Source organism: Chinchilla lanigera, unplaced genomic scaffold (assembly GCF_000276665.1).
Source record: "Chinchilla lanigera isolate Chin_1 unplaced genomic scaffold, ChiLan1.0 scaffold00026, whole genome shotgun sequence".
In the NCBI taxonomy this organism is placed as follows: Eukaryota; Metazoa; Chordata; class Mammalia; order Rodentia; family Chinchillidae; genus Chinchilla; species Chinchilla lanigera.
This window is the reverse complement of record NW_004955427.1, coordinates 22,447,600-22,469,692: the sequence shown is the minus strand read 5'-3', so window position 1 is coordinate 22,469,692 and position 22,093 is coordinate 22,447,600. Positions and strand designations below refer to the sequence as shown.

Here is a 22,093-nt window from a genome sequence, read left to right as displayed (position 1 = left end):
GCCCTGAGTCCCGGTCAGCTGCCGCTCTCTGCTTTCTGGGGCCAAGAGGCAAGACCCCAGGGCTTACAGAATGTCCTGCCAGTGCCTGGGAGGTGTGCTTTGGCCTCAGCAAATGCTGCCTGAGCTCTTCCCGTGTGTGTCACAGGCCTGGGAGAGCCGGAGGCCACTTTGTGTGGAGGCAGCAGGGTGTCCTGGGTGGAGGGTGATGGGAGGCGAGGGAGGAGAGGGCCCAGTATGGCAGCTGCCGCCAGGGGCTGCTGTGTGGGCTGGGTGTGACGATGCCTTCCAGAAGGACCAAAGGCACATCTAGTCCTCAGCAGGGAGCCTGGCTGTGGCAAGTGTAGGGCTCCTGCTCGGTACACAGGAAGCTCTCCAGGCTACGCCCTGTCCTATCGGATTGTGTCTACCTGGAGGAAGGTCGTCTGCAGGTGAGGCAGATAGTGGTGACCTGAGGCCTCTTGTCAGGAGGGTGCTGTCTTCCATGTGGGTTGCCTCAGACCTTGGACTCTGGCCCCTTGCCAGGCTTGGGCATCACCTGGCCTTCTCACCTCTCTTGGCCTGGCCCCTGGCTGAAGAGCAGCTTGCTTAGACTTTCTGCACCCCCAACTCATAAACTGTGAGCGGGGGCTGAGCACGAGAAGATGGCTGCCTGGGCCCTTCTCTGGGAACTGTTGAGTGGGGTCAGACAGGCTGCAACCAGGGCTGGTCCTCCCTAGCCAGGGACCCTGAGAGGGTGGTGGCACCTGTCCATCTTCTTGGAGAGCAGAAGTCTCCCAGCTTCCCCCTGGCACTGACCCTTCCAGACTCAGACAGCCATGGCTTTGGGAGTCTCTGAATCAAGAAGGGCCATGTTGGTGACAGGAAGAAGACTTCCTTTGTCCCCGGGGTCTGAGGCCCCACCCTAGGTCCAAACCAGTCTGGACCCCATGCCAAACCTGAGGTCACTCAGTCCCGCAGCGGCCTCGCTCTCCTCCCCGGCTTCACCGAGGGCGCCTGTGTTCTCAGCCTGGCCCCAGGCACCCCTGATGTTGCTGCTCTTTCCTCCCTGACCTCCCTCTCCAGGTCTCTAGCTAACCTTCCCAACTGTCATCTTTTTATTTTTGGTAAGTTCTGGAAATTAATTTTAAACCTACAGAAAAGTTAGAAGAACAGCAGGAAGAAATCCAGCAGCCCCTTCCTCACTTCGCAGCTGTGGCTCCCCTGCTGTCTAATTCTGTGATGACATCCCCCGGGCCCTCTGGTGTCCTTCCGAGAACAGGCACGCCCCCTCCCCTGCGTCCTCTGCAGCGGGATGCATGCACATGCTGGGGCTGCAGTGTCACACGGGCTCTCCAGGAGTGCTGTGTGTTTAGTTGTCTTGTCTCCTCAGTCTTTCCTTGTTCCAAAGGTTTTAAGCATCTTAACAGCTTGTTATTCCCATGTCCTTAAGCTCCGCATTCAGAACACAGCCCCCTGGGGCGATGCCAGCTCGTGGCACTCTGGGCGGCCTCCTTCTGTGCTTGTCAGGTGCCAGCCTTCCATAAGGGTGAGCTCTCTCAAGACCCCACTGATCTGCTTGTTCATTCACTTATCCATCGGTATCTGCTCAGCCTAAACCCAGGGTTTAGGGTTATAATCTGCCACTTTCACCATTCATCGGAAGGCTCAGATTGCCTTAGGTTCGGCTCCTGTGCCTTTCTTCGAGGCAGCTTCTGTGTCGTTGGACATGGCTCCATCATTCTTTGAGCTCATGTTTTTCTAGTACAAGATGTCTGATGCTTTCCGGCTCCAGCCCAGGAACCAGGGATTTCTTCAGAGCATGAGCTTCTGCCCTGGGGCTCCCCCTCCTGGCTGGGCCCAGGTTCCGTAGTCTTGGGACCCTGTGCCACCTGCTTCCCCATGGACAGCCGCTCCCCACAGGGGGACCAGGGTGTGAGACGCTGTCCAGCCCTGCTGGAGGCTCTGGTTGCAGCTGAACAGTAGGAAAGGCTGAGCAGGCAGGCGAGATGCTAATGACCCCGTATAAATAGCCCTTCTTGGACCTCATCGTGGTCTGAGGAAGTTTATACTTGTAATCCCAGGGGAAAGTTACTGGAATTTCAGTAAACTGATTGCTTCTAGGGCAACCCATGGTAAGAAGAAAGACACTAAGGCTTATTTGTAGTTGTGGGGAGCCAAGGAGTTCCTAAATCCAGTTAGAACAATGGCTAACTGGAACAAAGGCCTTCACCCAGGACCAAACCCAGGTTTTATTAATTTGTGAAGAGGGGAGTGGCTTAGGGATGAGGGACTGTGCTTGTGGTGCTGTGAGCTGGGCTAGAAGCCTGAAATCACCTCTGCAGTACGCAGAGAGAGAGAGAGATATGCAGGAAAAGTAACTGAATATCATAGATTGGGGCAGTATCTAGTGTTTTGGGGTCGGTGTTTCAGTTCTGATGTGTAATCATCATGCCCTGAGATGTCCTAGCCTCTCCGTCAAAGCTCAGTCTCAGCGTGGCGTCACTCGGTGTAGCTCATACATACTACTTGGGAGCTATAGGCGGGGCGTCAGTGAAAGACTACACATCAGCACCTCAGCTACACCCATTTGCATTGCTTAAAGCCAACTGAGGGGGTAAAGAAATATCCTAGCCAGCTCTCCAATAGATATCAATCACGGAATACAATACACAGAAGATTGTATATATACAATCTATATCAATACACGGAAGTAGGGCCAAATGCTCCTCTTTCAAGGGGAGCTATCCAGGCGGTCCTCCACACCCCTGCCCTGCCTCCTTCACTCCCAGCTAGAGAGGGCTAGCTGGCATCTCGTGGCTTCTGCACCTCCTGGCCACACTGGCTCTGGAGTGAGTCTGCTTCACGAGAACCAGAGATGGGAAGGCTCTGGGCCATTTTCCCCTGTGGGGTCAGTGGGTTAAAGCAACCCTGGTCAGACTTTTTTCTGGTATTAAGAGGGAAACAAAAGGTGAGGACGGGGGGCTCCCTTGGAGAGCCCAAGGGTTGTGTGGGTGTGGGTTTGGGTCATGCCCTTCCCCTGCAGTTCCAGTCCGGGGCAGACACAGTTCCTCCAGGCTCCCCTCCAGACCGGAGTCCACTCTGCTTCCCTCCTCTGGGGTCAGCTCAAGCGTGTCGCTTTCCAGGAGGCAGCAGGGAGAGTTAGACCTTAGCAAGGTCTTCAATGTCTTCTTTCCCACGGTGGAAGTAACGCTTGGAAGCAGGGATGGCAGAGAGAGGGGCAGAGACAGCTGGGCACTGGCTGGGCACATGCTCGCACTGGTGTGACTCTCATTGCCTTTCCAAGTAGGCCATCACTCGGCCCTGCTCTGACCACGTCCTCTGTCCCTAGGCCACGGAGGAGAAGGAGGAGATGGAGGAGCTGCAGGCCTACAACCGGCGGCTGCTGCACAACATCCTGCCCAAGGATGTGGCGGCCCACTTCTTGGCCCGTGAACGGCGCAATGATGAGCTCTACTACCAGTCGTGCGAGTGCGTGGCCGTCATGTTCGCCTCCATTGCCAACTTCTCGGAGTTCTACGTGGAACTGGAGGCCAACAACGAGGGCGTTGAGTGCCTGCGGCTGCTCAATGAGATCATCGCCGACTTTGACGAGGTGCTCCTAAGGGTCCTCTGGGTCCCAGGTCCCTGTCCCTCCAGCTGGGTGTGAGCATCAGTGACAGAGGCTGGCCATGTCCCAGGCATCTTGTACACATGACAGATGAGGAAATTGAGGCCTGCAACCTTGAGTGTCTCTTGGAAGGTCACTGGATTTCAGTCCAGGCTGTTCAAATTTAACCTTCAGGACCTCAGCACCCAGGACAGCTTAGCGTCTGTGGCCAGGGCTTTAGGAGGATTAGGGGAAGGAAGTGTCCCGGGGACCCTGGACGCGGAGACAGAAACACAGTTCCCACCGTGCATCCCTGGCGCGTGTGACCAGTAGGCGGGAACGCTGGGACGGGGAGGGTGAGAGGCACAGGCTCGTCAGCCTGGGGTGGGGGCTGGACACAGACGGCAGGCTCTAGGAAGGCTCCTGGCAGGGCGGGCAGACGGGCAGGTGTCTCACTGGCAAACATGAGGTTTCCCTGGGCTGGTGGAGGCTGTGAGTGCTGGAGGGGAGACGGCGCGACAAGTGACTTGTCTTTTGGGCTCCTGGTCGGGGGTGGGCAGGTCAGCCACAGTCACTGTGCAGTGTCCCACCAAGTCAGTGCCTCCACCACATGCGGAGGGGGACCCTGAGGGGCCATGCTGCTGCGCTTCCCTGGACCTGTCTGTCCCTGCCTGTGCCCCAGACTTGAGGGTGACCAGGTTTGGCCTCCTGTGCAGATCATCAGCGAGGATCGGTTCAGGCAGCTGGAGAAGATCAAAACCATTGGCAGCACCTACATGGCTGCCTCGGGCCTCAACGACTCCACCTATGACAAGGTGGGCAAGACCCACATCAAAGCCCTGGCTGACTTCGCCATGAAGCTGATGGACCAGATGAAGTACATCAACGAGCACTCCTTCAATAACTTCCAGATGAAGATTGGTGAGTGCAGGGCATTCCCCACATCCCTGTCACAGAGTCTGACAGCAGGAAAGGATGGCCTAATAGTGCATGTCCCTCGCCAGGGCACGGGGCATCCAATCACTCATAGCGGAAGCCACCTGGGCAGCAGCGTCCCTGCTGTGTGTTGGTAGGGGACACCTATTTTAATTTTCTGGCAGTATCATGGATTAAACCCAGAGCCTTTGTACTAAACTGCAGTTCCAGCCCTTTTTCTATTTTTTAAATTTTGAGGCACGGTCTCACTAAGTTGGCCCAAGATGGGCTCAAACCTGCAATCCTTCTGCTTCAGCGTCCCAAAGTACTGGGATTACAGGCTTGCACCACCACACCAAGATTATAGTTCAATTTTTTTTTTAGCTTTTTAAAAAGAGCAGTGCTATAAACCAAAATGAGTCGTAGGTTATTGCTGATTTTGATGACAAAATCCAGCCGCTGTAAAAACTTTCCTGCTCTTCCTGAACTTGGGAGGGAAGGGGCAGAGGTGTGTGATAAGCTGTGCCCATCAACATCCCCACAATCCGTCTTCAGCAGTGCACTCCCTGGAAGCTTGCGCTTCATGGACACGTGTGTGTGTGTGTGCACGTGTGTGTGTGTGTGTGCGCGTGTGTGTGCATGTGTGCTGTTGCTGCTGAAGATGGAGAGGTTCTGAGCAGAGGCCCTGGATTGGCTTCAAAATAGGGCCCTCGTCTACTTGTTCAGAAGAATCTTTGAATCAGAAGCACATTTTTCTTTTTTCACATTTAATCGTTAGTACCCCAACCTTTTATTTGGGTCACTTTCACCTCTGAAGAAGGGTAAAAGAACTGTACAGTAAACACCCACGTGCATTTACACACTCAGCAGCCTCCCCCTGCTCCTGCAACAAAGTGATTTCAGAATTGCACCTCTGCCTGTGTTGTTCTGCAAAGCTCAGGACACAGGACGCTCTGCAGCTTGTCCTTAGGATGTGTCTCACCAGGGTAGTCTGACAGAGAGCGCCCCTTCTACAACAGGAACTTTGTCCAGGGTTCTTCTCCCATCTGGGGGTTTGTGGAGGTGGCAGATGCTTTCTAAAAGAGCAGATCTTCGGTCTGTGCAGAATTCTCATGCATTATCCACTCCCTGGGTATGTCTCAAGGCATAAATGATTTAGATTTCAAATTTGAAAGAAGTAACAGTAACCCACTCACCAGAAAATTACTGGGATTTAATTCTCAGAATTAGCACACTAAACTGAAATATGGGGTTACTAAAACCAATACTGTGATCGTTAACATCCTTGGGGAAGCGTGTGGCTCTGGCCTAAGTGTCAGGAACTGGGCTGCCCCTGAGCCTGCCCCTTCAGCTGTCCTCGGCACAGTGCTTGTGGACCTGACCAGGTTTCCATTGTGCAGTGCTGCTGGAAAGCCCAACAGAACCAGCTCTGGGGATCTACTGGTACAGCCTGCAATTTTGTATTAATTTCACTCCTAGTTTCATGTATTATCTCCATTTTCATTTTGCTTTCACTCCATTTCATCCATCCGCAGCCATTTGTGTTTTTCTCCTGTTGCATATTTTTGTATACTACCTCAGCTCTTTTATTGGGCTGGACTGGGGACTGAGCCACCAAATCCAGCAAGAGGTGGGTGGGTGTGGTCTGTTCCTATGGAGTAGCTCCTTCGTGGTGTGACCTCTGAAAAGAGCTGGGTGGCCAGTGAGGTAGACAGTCCCTCCTGGAATAGCTTGTGGGGTAAAGAAAGAAGCGTGTGCCTTTGACAGGACTCAGAGAAAGAGGAAACTTGAGCAGGGACCTGGGTCAGAAGCCAGAACAGAGGGAGAGAAAAGGAGAAGCAAGGAAGGGGGAAGTAGCACTTTGTAAATGTTAACCTGAGATGAGAGTGCATGTTCCAGTCTCCCTGAAGCAGGAATATGAAGACAAGGCAATTGGATTATGTAAGAGGGCACTGCAGACTTGCTGAGGGCACTCCTGGCAGGAGGCTTGCAAGGGTGGTGAGGACTCAGGAGCGGGATGAGTGCGGGAGTTCCAGCTTTCCGAATTAGCATGATGGACGGAGCAGAGAGGTGGGAGACGGCAGGGTTGAGGTGGCTCTCAGGGAGATCCCGCAGTGGGTGGCGAGAGGACGCTGGTGAGGGCAAACAAAGCAAGCACTGGTCTTCACCTGAGGAGTGTGGCTGACTTTTGTCCCCTGCAGGGCTCAACATTGGCCCAGTGGTGGCCGGGGTGATTGGGGCTCGAAAACCTCAGTACGACATCTGGGGCAATACGGTGAACGTGGCCAGCCGCATGGACAGCACTGGTGTGCCTGACCGCATCCAGGTGAGTGCGGGAGCATCGGTGCGCACATCACCTATGTGAGGGGACCCGTGTGATCCTGAGGTCTTCAGGGCAGGCCACTCACAGTTCCCAGTCATAACTTTTGCTCCAAATATAAAGCGACGAAGCAGTTAGTGCTGATGTCTTGGAGAACAGGACTGCATCCAGCCCTTAGCACCTTGGACAGATCCCCAGGCCTGTGCAGAGCCCTCTGCTGGGCACAGAAGGAATCGAGCAGATGAGTTCGGATCCATGGCTGCTGCTGGCTCCTGGGGACCCACAGGACCTGCCCAGCCAGGCACACAGAGGACAGTTTCCTTCAGGGAGCAGGGCCTCACCCACTGGGCTGGCAGATCTCAGAGCTTGGTCCCCGGATGGTGTCTCCACTAGCCCCAGCTGCCACGGGGCCTGGCAGAGGCCAGGGGCTTCTGTTCCTCTCTTGACCCTGCTAGGCTGGTGCTTGTGATTCCCAAGACTGTAGAGCTGCAGCTGCTCCTCTTTACTCTTCTCTGGAATTCTGATTCTGCTCCCTCCAGCCTGATACCAAGGGCCCTGAGCTGGGCCTTGTCAGCTCCCCTTAGCCGCTGCTCCCTGTGAGGCTGGGGCGCTCAGCTGCCCTGGCCTCAGCTCTTTCAAGTCCTCACTGTGCCATTTTTAAGGCCTTTTGCCCACATTGGTACTGCTTAAGTGTTCTGTCCCCTCTGAACAAAGGGACTGAGCCAGACACAGTGCTGGCCAGGTCACCCTGCCTGGCTGGTTTGTAGATGGCACATGGCCTTTATTACCTCCGCCAACACACCAAGGAGAGAAGGGACAGCTGCGTGGGGACTGGGCTGCTGCGGTGGCGGGCATGTTTTTGGGACTTTTCCCTCATCCAGCGGCAGGAGTGGACTCTGTCCCGAGCCAGCGCAGGGCCTCCCCATATGGAAGCCACAGTTAGCAACGCCTGGTACCCAGGCGGCCCACCCAGCCAAGTCCACAGCCAGGCCAGGAGCCAGACAACGCCCAGAAACGGTACCCAGCCCTCCTGTGAGGCATGTGGCCACCCTGCCACGCCCTGTCCTGTCACCCCCACCTCCCTGCTCACCAAGAGCAGCACAGTGCAGTGCAGCAGTGGAGAACCTTCTAAAGCTGTCAATAATAGAACCAGCTCACTGCAGCACACGTGCCATAGGTTCGCCACCGCTGTAGTGGATGAAGTTCCAGGGAGTCCTCTTTGTCCTCAAGGCTAAAAGATTCTAGAACTGAGTCCAGGTGCTGCCGTGTGTTAACTGTCACCGCAGGCAGGTGAGTCAGCTTGAAGAGCTCAGAAAGAGACAAGCAGAGGTTCTTCAGCCATCGGTGCTAAAAACCAGTTTTTAGAAATCTTTCTGATCCTGAAGAAGACCCTAATTACACATTTGGCCACTGCTATAGCACTGTCGGATTGTCCTGAAAGTTCCCAAGTGCCACTCCTGCGCACAGGCGCGTGGTGGGCTACGGGGCACACGGAGCCGCGCTGACGGAGCACACAGGCAGGGCCTGTCACAGCCGCACGGAGCTGCCGAGAGCCACAGCTGCCACGCTTCTGTCATCCTGAGGGGCTGGGCAGGGCCCACCTCTGCCTGTCCCTTGGTGGAGGGGCTGCCCCGCCTCTTCCGCCGGCATGGGGGTTTGGGTGATGCCGCCCACACCCAGTTCATGTCGTGGCTTACCCACGCCCTGTGCTCTTGCCTGCCTGGTCTCCACAGGTCACCACGGACATGTACCAGGTGCTGGTTGCCAACACGTACCAGCTGGAGTGCCGGGGCGTGGTCAAGGTGAAGGGCAAAGGGGAGATGATGACCTACTTCCTCAACGGAGGCCCCCCTCTCAGTTAGCAGCCACCAGCAGTGGCGCCACAGCCCGGGCTCCACAGGAAGGGAACCGGCTGCTTTTGCTCCACGTGGGCAGGTGAGGAGCCTGCACCCGGCCACACCGCCGCACTGAGGAGATTCCCACCTGACTCAGAGCGGCCTCTGCCTTTGCTGGTGGGCATGGCCTCCGGCCCAGGCCCTGGTGCCAGCGTCCTGCGAGCACCAAGCTGACCAAAGATGTTTCCCCTGCAGAAGACTCTGCTGGACTCGGATGAACCTTGTTTTCTGGCAGGTGCCACTGCGCGGTGGAGGGGCGCTGCTGGAGCCCGGCACGTGGCAGCAGGCCCAAGGAGGCCACAGCCTGGACAGTGGGGGCAGGCGGATGCTGGCCCAGGGTACCACGGAGCCTGCAGGTCTGCTGCTCCGGACAGAGGCTGTGCCCTGGCCCCGGGTGGTGCTTGGGGCAGAGTGCTGGCTGTGGAGGGGGCCGGGCCTTCACACACACACACACACACACACACACACACACACACACACACACACACACACACCACAGCGCCCTGTGAGGGAAACTCAACTGATTGTGAGGGGGAGGCAGGCGGATGCCAAGCAAGGAGTGCGGGATCTAAGGAAAAGAAAATATTTATTAAATAAAACACGTTTTCTGTGCCCTTCTTTAGACTATGCTAGTAGTATTCGTGTAAGAGACACAAACAAACCAGGATACCACGGGGGAGGGAGGGTGGGGGTCCCAACTTGTCTTTTTTGTATTTTTTATTTTGTATTATTGAAAGCCTTGGAGATCTAACAGATATACCAAATTCTATATTTTGTAAATTCTCTATATTAGAAAACAGCTGTGCACAGCGGGGCGTGTGTGTGCGTTTGTACCGTATGTCGGTGTGTGCACTGGTGTTTGTGTGTGTGTGTTCATGCTGCACTCCTGCAGGCTCTGTTTCCCTCATTTCAGACTTGGCAGCGTTTGGTTTTCCTAGGTACAACCAGAGCAGGGGCGTGTCACTTGGGGTACCACACATTCAGATGAAGTAGGACGACGACACAGAGATACATTGCCCCATCTCTAACACACACACACTCGCACACACACACATCCCACTTCCCGAGTGAAGTGCAAACAGAATGACAGAAAGCTGCTTTTTCACCCCAAGCTGTGTTGGAGGCAAGAGACACAGCCACACCCTGCGTGGGCAGCTTGGCTTGTTTTGTCTGCCTTTTGTTTTACTGCGGAGGGGGCAGAAATACTGAGGAAAGGAAACCCATTTTGATCACTTCTATGAGGGAGGCAGTGGGAAAATGACGTGCTATCACAGACGCATTCACGCAGTATCCATAGGGCCTGTGCCCAGAGCCCTCAACTGTTTCTCAGGACAGAATCTCCCCTCCCACACGAGTCAGGGAGGGAGGCGGCAGCCCCGCGCCGGCTGCTGAAACATGACTTCGATATGCCCCTGCATCCCCTCACCTTGGAGCCCCGCTCAGAAGCAAAACTGTGGACCCCAAACTGCCAAGCCTGAGTCTGTCCCGTGCTTCTGCTGCTCCATCTTTGAGTTCTGCCCTGGCCTCTCGCTTCTGCCGAAGGGGCCGGCTTCCTCCCCGTGTTCTCGAGTCCCCGCCTCCATCCGGCCGCCACTGGCGGTGGTGGGTGTTCGTTTGGCTTCCAACCTGATACAGTGTGCGTGCTGCATTCATCCTGTGCCCTCGCCGGTCGTGGCCTCGTGGGCCTCCCCACCCCAGCAGTGACTGGTGACAGCGTGCAGTGCTAGCTCTGCGTTCCCTCTAAGGGTGTGCACTCTTTTTACTCCTGCTCTTGCAAAAATGGATACAATTATGATTTCCCATGGAAATTGAAAAGTCTATTTAAATAATTTAACTATTAAACACTTTCACTGGTAATGTGTTCTCGCCTGATTTTTGGGTTGGGCTGGGGTGCAGGGACAGATATTTTAAAACAAGTGAGCCACGCATGTTTATATTTCAAGGGAAAGAAGGGGAAAACAGAAGAACAAAGGCAGTGGGGGGGACCCGAGGCAGGAAGGGATGGGCCACAGGTCAGGGGTGGGCGCTGCTGAGTTTGGTGGAGCAGGGTGCTTGCCTCTCAAGATCAACAGTAGCTGAAGGGAGATCCAGTTATTACAGGGTGCTCTTACTGCACTTCAGATTTTCCAAAAGCCCTTGGGTTTTTCTTTTCTCTTGGGAGGGAATTTTTTTTTGGGGGGGGGTACAGGCAGTGACAATCACTTGCTGTGCAAGGCTCTGTTCTAGGTGCTTTACATTTATCAACTCACTTGATTCTCATAACCACCCCACTTTACATGGGAGTCATAATGCTAGAAGAAGGGAGGGCAGGGAGTCTGGATCCAAACTCTTAATCACCAGTATACGCTGGAAAAAGTTGCCTGCTACTTATAATTAATGCCAGATACAGGAATACTCTACAGCAGAATTCTCATAAAATTACTTCAAGCCAAGGAGCCAACAGATTTCAGCATCCCACTAGTAAAGGTTTGCAACATGACTCACCAATGATGCTTAACCCATGAAGTCAGTTTCACTTCAAATATTACAATGATACCTCCTTGCCCTAGCATCTAAGCACCTAGAAGCCTCCCCATACGTCTTGCAGCCATCTGTACTGCCATTGTTATAAATTGGTTACAAACACAGGAATTTTAGCAAACTATTTTATTTGCCTAGAACAGTTACTAGATGAGGAGCTAGAACTGACATGATCATGTGTAACATTACTTTTGTAATAAAAGAGGATTTCCATACTACATACCTATTCTTAACGTGACGTGGGTAAGAGCATGAGTTCTGAGAAGACAGACCTGTGTTGAAATCCTGCCACCACCAGATGGATTAGAGCACTGTGACGGAGCTCAAGTTGCATGACCTATGTCCATCGTGCCTGCCGTGTAGAATACCTTGCCATCTCCCCTGTTCTCCATGTTGCTTCATCGGCTGTCACTGCTGCTGCGACCATGGTAAGAGCCCAGCTGTTGTCAGCTGCACGCACACACTAAGAGTTTTCTTTCTGAGGTGCACTGTGGCACAGAAAGGTGACCAACTTTTATTTAAAACAAGCCTGGATCAGATGCCACACCCACCAACCAATGTGATATACAAAGGACCAGTTCTTGAGCCATGCCTTTGTTTCCTTGTGTGGAAATGCAATGGTGCCCCTCACTCTGTGCCGCCAGGAAGATGATGTGGCACCCCCACCAGCAGAGTGCTGATAAACATTCCCGCCTTTACTCCTAGGCATTAGAGAACACCAAGTGCAAGGCAGAACACCGTCTGTCTGCCTTTAGGCTAGGCCCCTTCCCATCCAGACTCAAAGCACAGCACTGCACAAAGGAGGCCAGTGACCAAAGCAGAGCTGGACCAGGACAACAGGACCACATGGTAAGTGGACTGTGTGTCCTGTTACTGTCGGAAGGAGCCCCGTGTGTGCCATGAGCCTGCTGGGTGATGCGTGCATCGCTGTGCTGTGGGAAGGAGAAAAGGGCAATGTGAATTGTGGGTGAGGTTGGGCTGGAAATATTGTTAGTTGCCAAGGAAACGCAGAGAAGGATTCTCGAAGCAAGGGTACTGATTTCAGGAACTCTTGCCAACTGTGCTGACGTGACTGATGACACAGCAGCAGTGCCCATGCACAGGACAGTGTGCCCACGTGTCCACACCCCTCACAGGCAGGAAGATGCACGCCATATAGCTTCCGATCACACAGTGTTCCCATGGTCAGTGTGATTTCAACTGCTAAATAGAGTAACCTAGAAAGCTTGGCCACCAAGGAGATCCTGCAAGAGCGGCAGCTGCAGCTACTGCTTCTCTTTGAGACAGTGAAGCCTTAACCTGAGGCTGCAATCTGCCAGGACCTCAGAGCAGCCTAAACACCCATGAGGCTGATTCGACACCTCTAGGCTGGGGAAGACGCAGATATGCCTTAAACTCTCTGCTGGCTCCTCCCCTACCCACAAGCCCCGTCATAACTTCTCAAATCACAGGGGGTTTTCTTACCGCTTTTAGCAAGGGTATTGTTAAAGCCAATTTAAACAGAAGATCAGGTTTTATTTTACCACAGCATTTCTAGGTAGAAAGACTCCATTTCCATAGAGGTAATAATGCAGAAATATACTAAGAAGCTCTGATCGTAGATGAAGAATGCAACTCTGAAGAGTGACCTGTAATCTGTGGTAAAGCTAAGTGCCCATTTGGTCTCAGTGGTAGATGCTTTTGAAATAACTGATTTGTCCTTTTACCACACATTCCACAGTACCTCTAACTTTTAAAGTAAACCAAAGGACTGTTAAAACAGAAACAACTAGAATGGCACATGCGTGCGCACGCGCACACACACACACACACACACACACTTTGCTGTGCTCCATCTAACAGCTTAAAAAGCACCCTTGCGTTCATAACCCTTTTGGAATAAAGGCCAGTCACCTCCTCTGAGTTACAGCAGTGAAGTCCTGAAGGCAAAGCTCTAGTCTTTGCAGTCCCTTGACAAAGCAGCAGCCTAACGGGACTCCAGACCTAGCCCAGCTAGAAATAGAGCCATGCACTTTTCCAGGCTGGATTCTGCTGGGAGAAGATCCGCCTTCATAGCAAAATCGATGTGTTAATGTACAAAAACCACATTCACTTTATATAAATTATAAAATTACAAAATTTGGTAGAGTTTCTCCTTGAGTCGAGTCTCTGCCTTAAATGGATTTTCAAAGATACTTATTTTTAGCTTTGGGCAAGAATTTTTACTGGAACAAAATCTTCTATTAAACACACACACACCCTGAAGTGAAAGCTTTTGAAAAATGGTACAAGTTGAGGACTCAAGGCACAATTACATGAAAACGTGTGTCAAATAATTAAAAATTCTGTTTATTTAGTACTTTGTAGGACCCTCAAATGAGAATCTTTTTCTTTTTTTGGTACCAGGAATTCAACTCACAACCTCACACTTGCCAGACAGGCACTGTGCAGCTGAGCTATATCCCCTGTCCGAGTGAGAATCTTTTTATCAGAATGCTACAGAACAGAGCACCCTACCTTGCCACTAACAGAGCAATGCTTACCTGGCTAACTTCTAGGAAGTCCCAGAATCACATCAGTGACAATAGTGGCAATGCTTTAACCCTTCTTTTCATTTTCATTAATTTTGTTTCTCCTCCCTTTCTGTTCATATTTTATTAACACTGTTTTTATGTCTTCTCTTGGTATGTTGTATTCCCATTGCTCTGGGAAAAGTTTAGATACATTTCAAATACAGAGCAAAAAAGCAGAAATAAAAGGGCATTTTTGCTCTCCTGGCACAATAAAAAAGCAGTATTTCATGGTTTCCTAAATTAAGATAAAATATACTTGTATTTATCTTAGCTACACATCCACCACTTAGACCAAAATATACCCACACATTATATACCTATTAAGGTATACTTATACCTAAGATAAACCATACCTGGAGCAGGCTTGGACTCACTGATTTCAGAATCCCTCAATTACTTGATTTGATCAAGAATCAACATATTCTGTAAGTATAATCTTGATCAGCTTTATTCATCCCGCATTAGTGAAAAAGGCTCTACGTTAGGAGATTAGAGTTGTGTGTGCTTAGCTATGTGGCATAAGTCAATAAGATCTGATCACCTTGGTCTCCTTCCACTTAATATAAGCTACTGTTTACTTGCCTTGAAGTACAAAATTCATTCTAAGGAGATAAACCTGGTTTGCTGTTAAGAAGTTAAAGTATAATATAAATCTAACATATTGGTATCATGGTGAGAGTTAAGCAGGACTGTCAATTCAATTGGCTTTAGAGGTGCCCAAGGGATTAGTAAAACACACTTCTGGGTGAGTCTGGATGGTCATGGAGACATGAGCTCGGGGTCCTGTATCTGGTCCTTGACCTCTTCTTGTCATTGTTCCCTGATCTGCTGGTGAGCTGCCATGAAGGTTGTGCTCCACCACTTCTGCCAAGATGTTTCTGCTTTGGAAATCAACTAACCATGGATCGAACTCTCATAAACCATGAGCCAAATTAAAGCTCTCCTCCTTTAAGTTAGGTGTGTCAGGTATTGTGTCCCAGCAAAGGGAGAGCTGACTAATATAATCATATACCTTAGATGCCAAAGTGATTCTTTCTCGAGAGCCTATGAACTTCTTTAAAAACATGCCCAAAATCTCTTTCCAAATTCGTAATTTCTTGTCAGTGATATGATACAGACAGAAATCTATGCAATCATTCAGGGATGTAGGCACCAAGTAATGAAAGAACGCATTTGTACACATCAAACATTATTTATACCTGTTTCATTTTTTACATTAAGATGTAAACATCCTTTTATCCAAAATAGCTGGTGAAATGAAAAAAAAAAAAAAAAAGAAAACCAAGCCTTTAAAAAATAGCTGGTGAGTTTTTAAATGTCCTTATTGAAGGGATCCAAATACCAAACACTGTAACTCAGTAATTAATTCCACGATCAGGAGATAGCTCCTAAACCAAACCGATAACACTGATAACTTCCTGGTTAATTGATAATTTACAAGAAAGTTTTGTTTAAGCCATTAGTTTAGAACTCTTTTACTTTTTTGGCTCCGTAGGTACAAAATCCCAAACACTGATTTAAGATTATATGACACCTTGGGTACCTCTTTCAGAATATACACACTTTCTCTACAGCCTTGTATGAATATAGAGTGAACTGGAATTGTTTTTAGTAAAATAAATCCTTGACATAAGCTTTGTGCCTTCCTTACATTTCATTCTCCTAAAAGGAGAGGGGAGCCAAGGTTCTAATTAAGATCTTAAACATAGTCTAGCTGTACCCACATATACTAATTCAGGCCAACAAGGCAGCCTGACGACGTTACCCTCCAGTTATTTCTTCCACTTAATAAACATACCCACCAACATGAATTACATATAATGGTGCCTACTGGTTTTCAATACCCTATGAATTCCAATTTTAGAATCTTTTCTTTCAAAACAATGGAAAATTACTCAAGAAGATAACTTCCAAAAGTAGGAGAGCTACAGATTTTACTAATGGAATCGAACTCTGGTTCCTATATCATTAATTTGAAATGCTTGTATATCTTTCTAATGTTTTCAGAAAGTTAGTTTTTTCAAATAGGTGCTTACTTCCCTAAACCTGAAACATAGCCAGAATTGCTAGGGATGTCACCTTCTGATTCCCGGTACATAAGGTCCAGTATTTCCATAGTCAGGTCCACACCATGGCTGACATTATAAGATTGTTTTAGGTGGCTCATGGCACAGAATTAAGTAATGCTGAATCACAGTGAAAATGTCATTCCCTTTAGAATGTTCTTTTACCCTCTGATTACTTCACAGAGTCTCATTTTGGGCAGGCAAGCTCTTTTACAAAGTACAGGCTTCTTAGTTCACAGCCTTGGCAGGCATTAGTATCTAGCTAAAACTTAGCAACATTTTTTGTATTAATTTTATTTATTTTGTGATCACTCTTTTTTTATGGCAAAGTGCCACTGGCTTTCTTCTTACAGCAGGATTTGTTTCTTTTAAAAATACTTTGAAATTTAAAAAGATAAATATTAAATAGAGAATATAGTACTCAAGTGATCAAAACTTGGGAACAATGATTATAGTCTAATGAATCATTTTTAAAAAGTGATTTCAAAAGAAACAAAAAACACGGTTTAAAAAGAAAATATACACCATTGTACTTCCAATACTTGTGAGGTTCCAGAGACAAACTCACCACAGCTTTCTCCTGTATCAGGTGATTTCCAGAGTTAGGACTTGGGCAAAACCAGAAAAGCAATACACCCAGTTCTACACCACCCTGAACTCCTAAAATCTTACTACGATAAATATACAAATAATCTGATATTTAGCACAATCTTTTGTTTCAAAACATGTACGTTCCAATTTCTGCAGCATCTTTTTATTTGGTCTATAGTGATGCCTCACGAAGGCAAACTCCGAGTGCAGTGCCTGCTTGGTCCTCAGCAATTCCAGGCCGTTGTTTTGACTGAGCTCAGGTGAGGACTCAGGACAGCTAGCCAGGTCTTCTGGTAGAGTCTGACGTCTTCCATTCTTATGGCTATGAAGAGACAAGGCTCCTCCTCTTCCTCTCTACAAGCTCACTGCCGAAATTCTTCAGAGAAGAGCTTCCCTACGAGGTCTTGCATGCTCACAGGCATGCTATGCTGATTTAGAAACAGGAAAATTGGAGAAAACGAATACAGAGCTTCTCATTTGTGGTGACTGGTTTCTTCATCACAGTGGCAGTTAAGATATGTCCCCTCCTTTTCCCCTGAAGCCAAGGCAACACATCTGAAGAATGTCAGACATCATAATCGGGAGCCTTGCCCTGGGCTTGCCTCAGCCAGATCTGCAGAGTGACAAATGCTCCCACAGTCACATGAAAGAAAAGCTGCCAGAGGTTGCGTAGTTCATAGAGATACATGTTGCATAGACAGATTAAGCCAAAAGTCAAAAAAGATTTGACATTCCGCCAGCCGGTGTAGTAGACAAGTAAATAACACTGTTCAAAATATAAAAATGAAAGATGATTAAGGCTGTAAGAAACAGATGTTCCTAATAAAAATTGTAATAGATCTGAGAATAAAATATGTGACCAGAATAAGGGTATTTTTCATTGAAGGATAAGATAATGTAACATATAAGATATTCAGCTATGAAAGTTCTACAGCTTGAAAGGGAAATGGATTTTTCCTTTTATGTCTTTCATTTTTCAAAAGAGAAGCATTTCATAGCACATTTTAAATGGAAGTACAACTGGATGATTCCTTTGCAAACAGGCTAGGCGAATTCTCCAAGGTAACAGGTAACCAACATATGTTGCCAGGGACAAAGGTTGCTCCATTCTCACCCCAAGAAGTACCAAAAGCTTGTGTAAGTTATTCGGTAAAGTGGTCTCTAGTATAACCTGAGTGTATTAATGAAATCAACAAAATTTAACTGGGATTCAGTGAGGGGAAGAACTGTGTGAAGCACAGGATCTGATGCAATTCTTCAGTTGTGTGTTTAAGCAGGCACTGCTATAAATCAAGCACTGTTCTTCAGTTGTGAGGGAAATAAATGAAGCTCTTGCTCACAGTTTACATCTTAATGGGGGAGGATTATAAACATTTTAATAAGACTTATGTTTTGAAAAAGAACAAAAAAAGGGGTCAGAGGAGGACAATGAGTAAGTAGAGAAAGAACCCCCACCAACCTTGGCATGTCCCCTTTCCTGCTTTATTTTTCTCCACAATATATTACAAACATACTTGAAAAACACGTTTATTTCGTCATCTGCTATTATTTAAATCTAAAATTCCCCAAAAGTCTTGTGTTCAGAGGTGGAGCCTGGTTGGAGGGGGCAGATCACTGGGGGCGTGACTTGGAAGTATATGTTCTGTCCCTCCCTCCTTCCTTCCCTCTCTCCCTCTGTCCCTCTCTCTCCTTCTGGATGCCACAAGATGTGCAGCTTTTCTCCGTCATATCCTTTCCATCATGCTATTTCTGCCTTGAAGCCAGCTACCCATGGACTAAACCCATTGGAAACTGCGAGCCAGATAAACTGCTCCTTTAAGTTGCTGGGCGATAAGCATTTTACCTTAGCAATGGATAAGGGAACAATACATCATCTCTAGACTCCCAATAAAATCTCGTGCCTCTCCAGTAAGTTTCGTGAGGGATTGTAGTTAGGATTAGGCTTAGGGTTACTGGCTGCTTGTACAATCATTTTATCTTCAGTATGTAGAACAGGGCCTGGTGCACAGTCAGTCCTCAATAAAATTTGTTGAATGAATGAACTATTCTCTAGAAAAGGTCTAAAATTCACAACCCAGCAAACATAGGAATTACATGTGATCAGAGTCTTTAGAAAAAAGCATAGGTCTTTGTGAAATTATATCCAGTCTTCAGAATGGAAAAGACAAAAGGGTTTTTATTCTATTAAACAGGTTTTGTTCTTATATAAGTTAGAACTCTGCTTATTTAAAAAGAATGCTTTGCTAAACAAGCAAAAGGAATTGAAAGCAATTACTTTATCTGAATGATATGCACTGTGGAATAGAAGGTTAAAAAATGGAAAAGTAGATTTTTCTTTGAAATAATTTTAGAATTAGGGAAAAGGTACAGAAACAGTAGAGTTCTACTACCATCTTCATTCTGTTTCCCTAATGTTCCCTTCTTACATAACCACAGAATAAACATCAAACCGGGAAATTAGCCCTAACACAATACTACTAAGTAATCAACAGGCTACATTCGAATGTTGTCTGTTGTCCCACTAGGGTCCTCTTTCTGGTCCTGAGTACAATCCAAGATTATGGACTATATTTAGTCATCATGTCTTCTCCAATCTGGAACAGCTCCTCAGTCTTTGTTTTTCATGACCATGACAGTCTTAGAGTATTAATGAATTAATTCCTCAGTTTGGGTGTATCTACTGTCTTTTTAAGATTAAACTGAGGACATGCAATTTTGGCAAGAATACCACCGAGGTGATAGTCAATATGTCTTATATCCGGTAATGTCAATTCTGATCACTTGAAAAGGTGGTGTCTGCCAGGCTTCCACAGGCTGAAGTCATTCTTATTCCTTGTGTATTGTAAGTATCTCCTGGGGAAATATTTTGATGTAAATATCTCATCACACTTTACTCACTATTTCCATATCCATTGATTCTTGCTGTAAAAGCTATTACTGTATTTGTCTGTCTACATTTATTAATTATGTAATTAAATAAAGAAGAACTTTTCTGAAATTAAAAACTAGTACTTAATTCATGGTATTTTAGGACCTTACAAAGTAATGGTTTTAAGGACTTTAGAAAGTAATGAATTACTTAGTAATTACACAGAAGGAAGTATTTTTGCAATGCAGAGGTATGGTAGATACAACTTTAACTAAATGACGAAACTTAATTATGTTTCCTGATATAATGAGAGATACACAACATCCTACACTAGATGATTCTATTCCCAAAATGTTTAACTTGAATATAATGATGAGAAAACCAGACCAATCCACATTATGGGCCATTCTACAAGATACTTGCTTAGACCTGTCTATGTTATTAAAGCCAGGTGGAATTACACCTGTAATTCCAGCACTCAGGAGGCAGAGGCAGGAAGATTGCCTTGAGTTTAAGGCCAGCCTAAACTACATAGCAAGACTGGTCTCAAAAAACTAAAAAAGTTCCTGTTATGAAAGATAACAACAAAACAGATAACAAAAGGCTAGGAGATTGTATTATAGATTAGAAGATACAAAACTAAACACATGCATAATCCTGCATCAGGGAAAAAAGTGCAAAAAAGAATATTTTAGAGATAACTGAAATGATCTGAATAAAAATCTTACACTAGATAATATTGTAGCAATGTTAATATTTTCGGGTGTGGCATGGTGCCATGGCTATGTGGAAGAATGTCTATGTTCTTAGAAAATGCATGCTTACGAAAATATGAGTCTGTAACTTACTGTAAATCAACAAGCACAGAGCATTCTGTTTCTGGGATGATAGAATAGATACTCTGTCCTGCTCTTTCCATTAAGTACAACAAAAAATGCTGCAGATTATAAATAAAACAAAAATAAGACACTGAATGGTAAAAAGAAGACAGACAAGCTAAGGACCCTGACAGGAAAAGGCACAGCGGCAATTTCCCTGGGTTTCCCTTTTGCCTTCCTTTTTTTCATACTTTGAGCTGAAGAGGCTGACATCTAGAAATGTCACCAGATATATAACAATAAAAACAGAAACAAACAAAAACTCCCTACAAAAAAACCCAAAGCAAAAAGCTCAAGATCCTGGCCTTTCTAGCAAATACTAGGAAAAATGCACCTTAATAAGATAGAAACATGTAGGCAAAAACTATTATACACAAGAAAACCTGTTTCCCACCATATCCGTATTATCAAAGTCCGAGTGGGGGAGGCTAGAATTCTATACAGAGTTCTGGTCCTGTGTAAGCTTCCAGAAGGCAAGCAAGACTTCATTCTCATAGGATGGTATCATGTTCTCCTTCTTTTTCCCCACATTGATGTCACAAGAGACCACAAGTCACCCTGGACATTTACTTCCACTTGTCAGTAATGAAGCAACAGATCTCTCACCATTAACAAGACAGTGTTAGGATTTTTTGTCAGGAATCACAGACACCAGAAAAAGGTAGAACAAGTTTTCTCAAGTGCTGAAAGAAAAGAATTGTCAACCCAGAATCCTACATCCAACAAAAATATCCTTTAGGAATGAAGGGGCAACGGACTCTCTTAGAGGAGATTTTGTCAGCAGCAGATGTACCCTCAAGGAAGAATATCCTCTAAACAAAAGGAAACAATAAAAAGGAGGAATCTTGAAATATTAGGAAAGAACAAAGAACACAGTAAGCAAAAATACACTTAAGTACAATAGGTTTTTCTTTTCCTCTTAAGTTTTTCTAAATTATGTTTCATAATTGAAGCAAAAATTATTCTAGTATTATCTGCTGTGTTTTACAATATATGTAGAAGAAATACGTAAGATAATTGTAAATAATATTGGGCAAAAGAATGTCTAGGGAATCACTAGAACTGGTAGGTAAGGCAGCAATCCTAAATGTATATGAACCAAACACAGCTGCACAATCTTGAAACAAAAGTAGAACTAAAATGAAAAGAAAAACCATCAATTCAATACTCTTCTCTCAGTAAGTGCAGAAATTTGAAATTGAAAACAGAAAAACAGTATTAAAATTAACAAAATTAATAGGTGGTTACTCAAAAAGACCAGTGAGGGGCTGGGGACTTAGCTCAGTGGCACAGCGCCTGCCTGGCAAGCACAAGGTTGTGAGTTCAGTTCCCGGTACCGGAAAAAACCACTCCCACAAAAAAGACCAGTGAAGTTGAAAATGACAGAAGCAAGACTGATCAAGAAAAAGAGAGAATTCAGGTTATCAATATCACTATAGGAGATATTACTACAGATACTACAGACATTGTAAAGGTAATAAGGAAATACTACGATAGACTTTACATACATAAATTTGATAACTTAGATGAAATAGACAACTTCCTAAAAAACCATAAACTACCATAATTCACTCAGTATGAAACACGTGATTTGAATAGTGCTGTTAACAAAATTGAATTTAAGGTGACTTATATAGCTATAGTAATCAGGACTGTGTCTATAGTGGATAGACACATAGACCAATGATACATAATTCAGAACCCAGAAACATTACCACACAAATATCCCTACCTAAATTTTCAAGTACAAACACAACTCAATGGAGAAAAAAATAACCATTTAAACAAATAGTGCTGAAGCAACTGACCACCTATAGGCCAAGGGGGCAGGGAGAATCTGCACTTTACATCTCCTAGAAAACATGGATCAACATCTTTAAAATGTAAAACTATAAAACTTT

At 46.8% G+C, this 22,093-nt stretch overlaps 2 protein-coding genes across 3 annotated transcripts in view; one reads left to right on the top strand and one right to left on the bottom strand.

The window, feature by feature from the left end:
- The window catches only part of LOC102014808 (adenylate cyclase type 5), a gene marked incomplete at its 5' end in the record, with an annotated part of 135,402 nt that extends 126,475 nt beyond the window's left edge, over positions 1-8,927 (top strand). The window contains 4 exon segments of the mRNA XM_005386527.2: positions 3,329-3,592; positions 4,303-4,507; positions 6,703-6,827; positions 8,555-8,927. Of these exon segments, the coding sequence (XP_005386584.1) occupies positions 3,329-3,592; positions 4,303-4,507; positions 6,703-6,827; positions 8,555-8,683 (723 nt within the window). The 3' untranslated portion in view covers positions 8,684-8,927.
- A 4,616-nt stretch (positions 8,928-13,543) lies between these two features.
- Positions 13,544-22,093, bottom strand: part of Sec22a (SEC22 homolog A, vesicle trafficking protein) — a 66,598-nt gene continuing 58,048 nt past the window's right edge. For both annotated transcript variants that reach the window (XM_005386526.2, XM_013515189.1), the window contains one exon: positions 13,544-17,211. In XM_005386526.2, the coding sequence (XP_005386583.1) occupies positions 17,011-17,211 (201 nt within the window). In that variant the 3' untranslated portion in view covers positions 13,544-17,010. The remainder of the gene's footprint in view (positions 17,212-22,093) is intronic.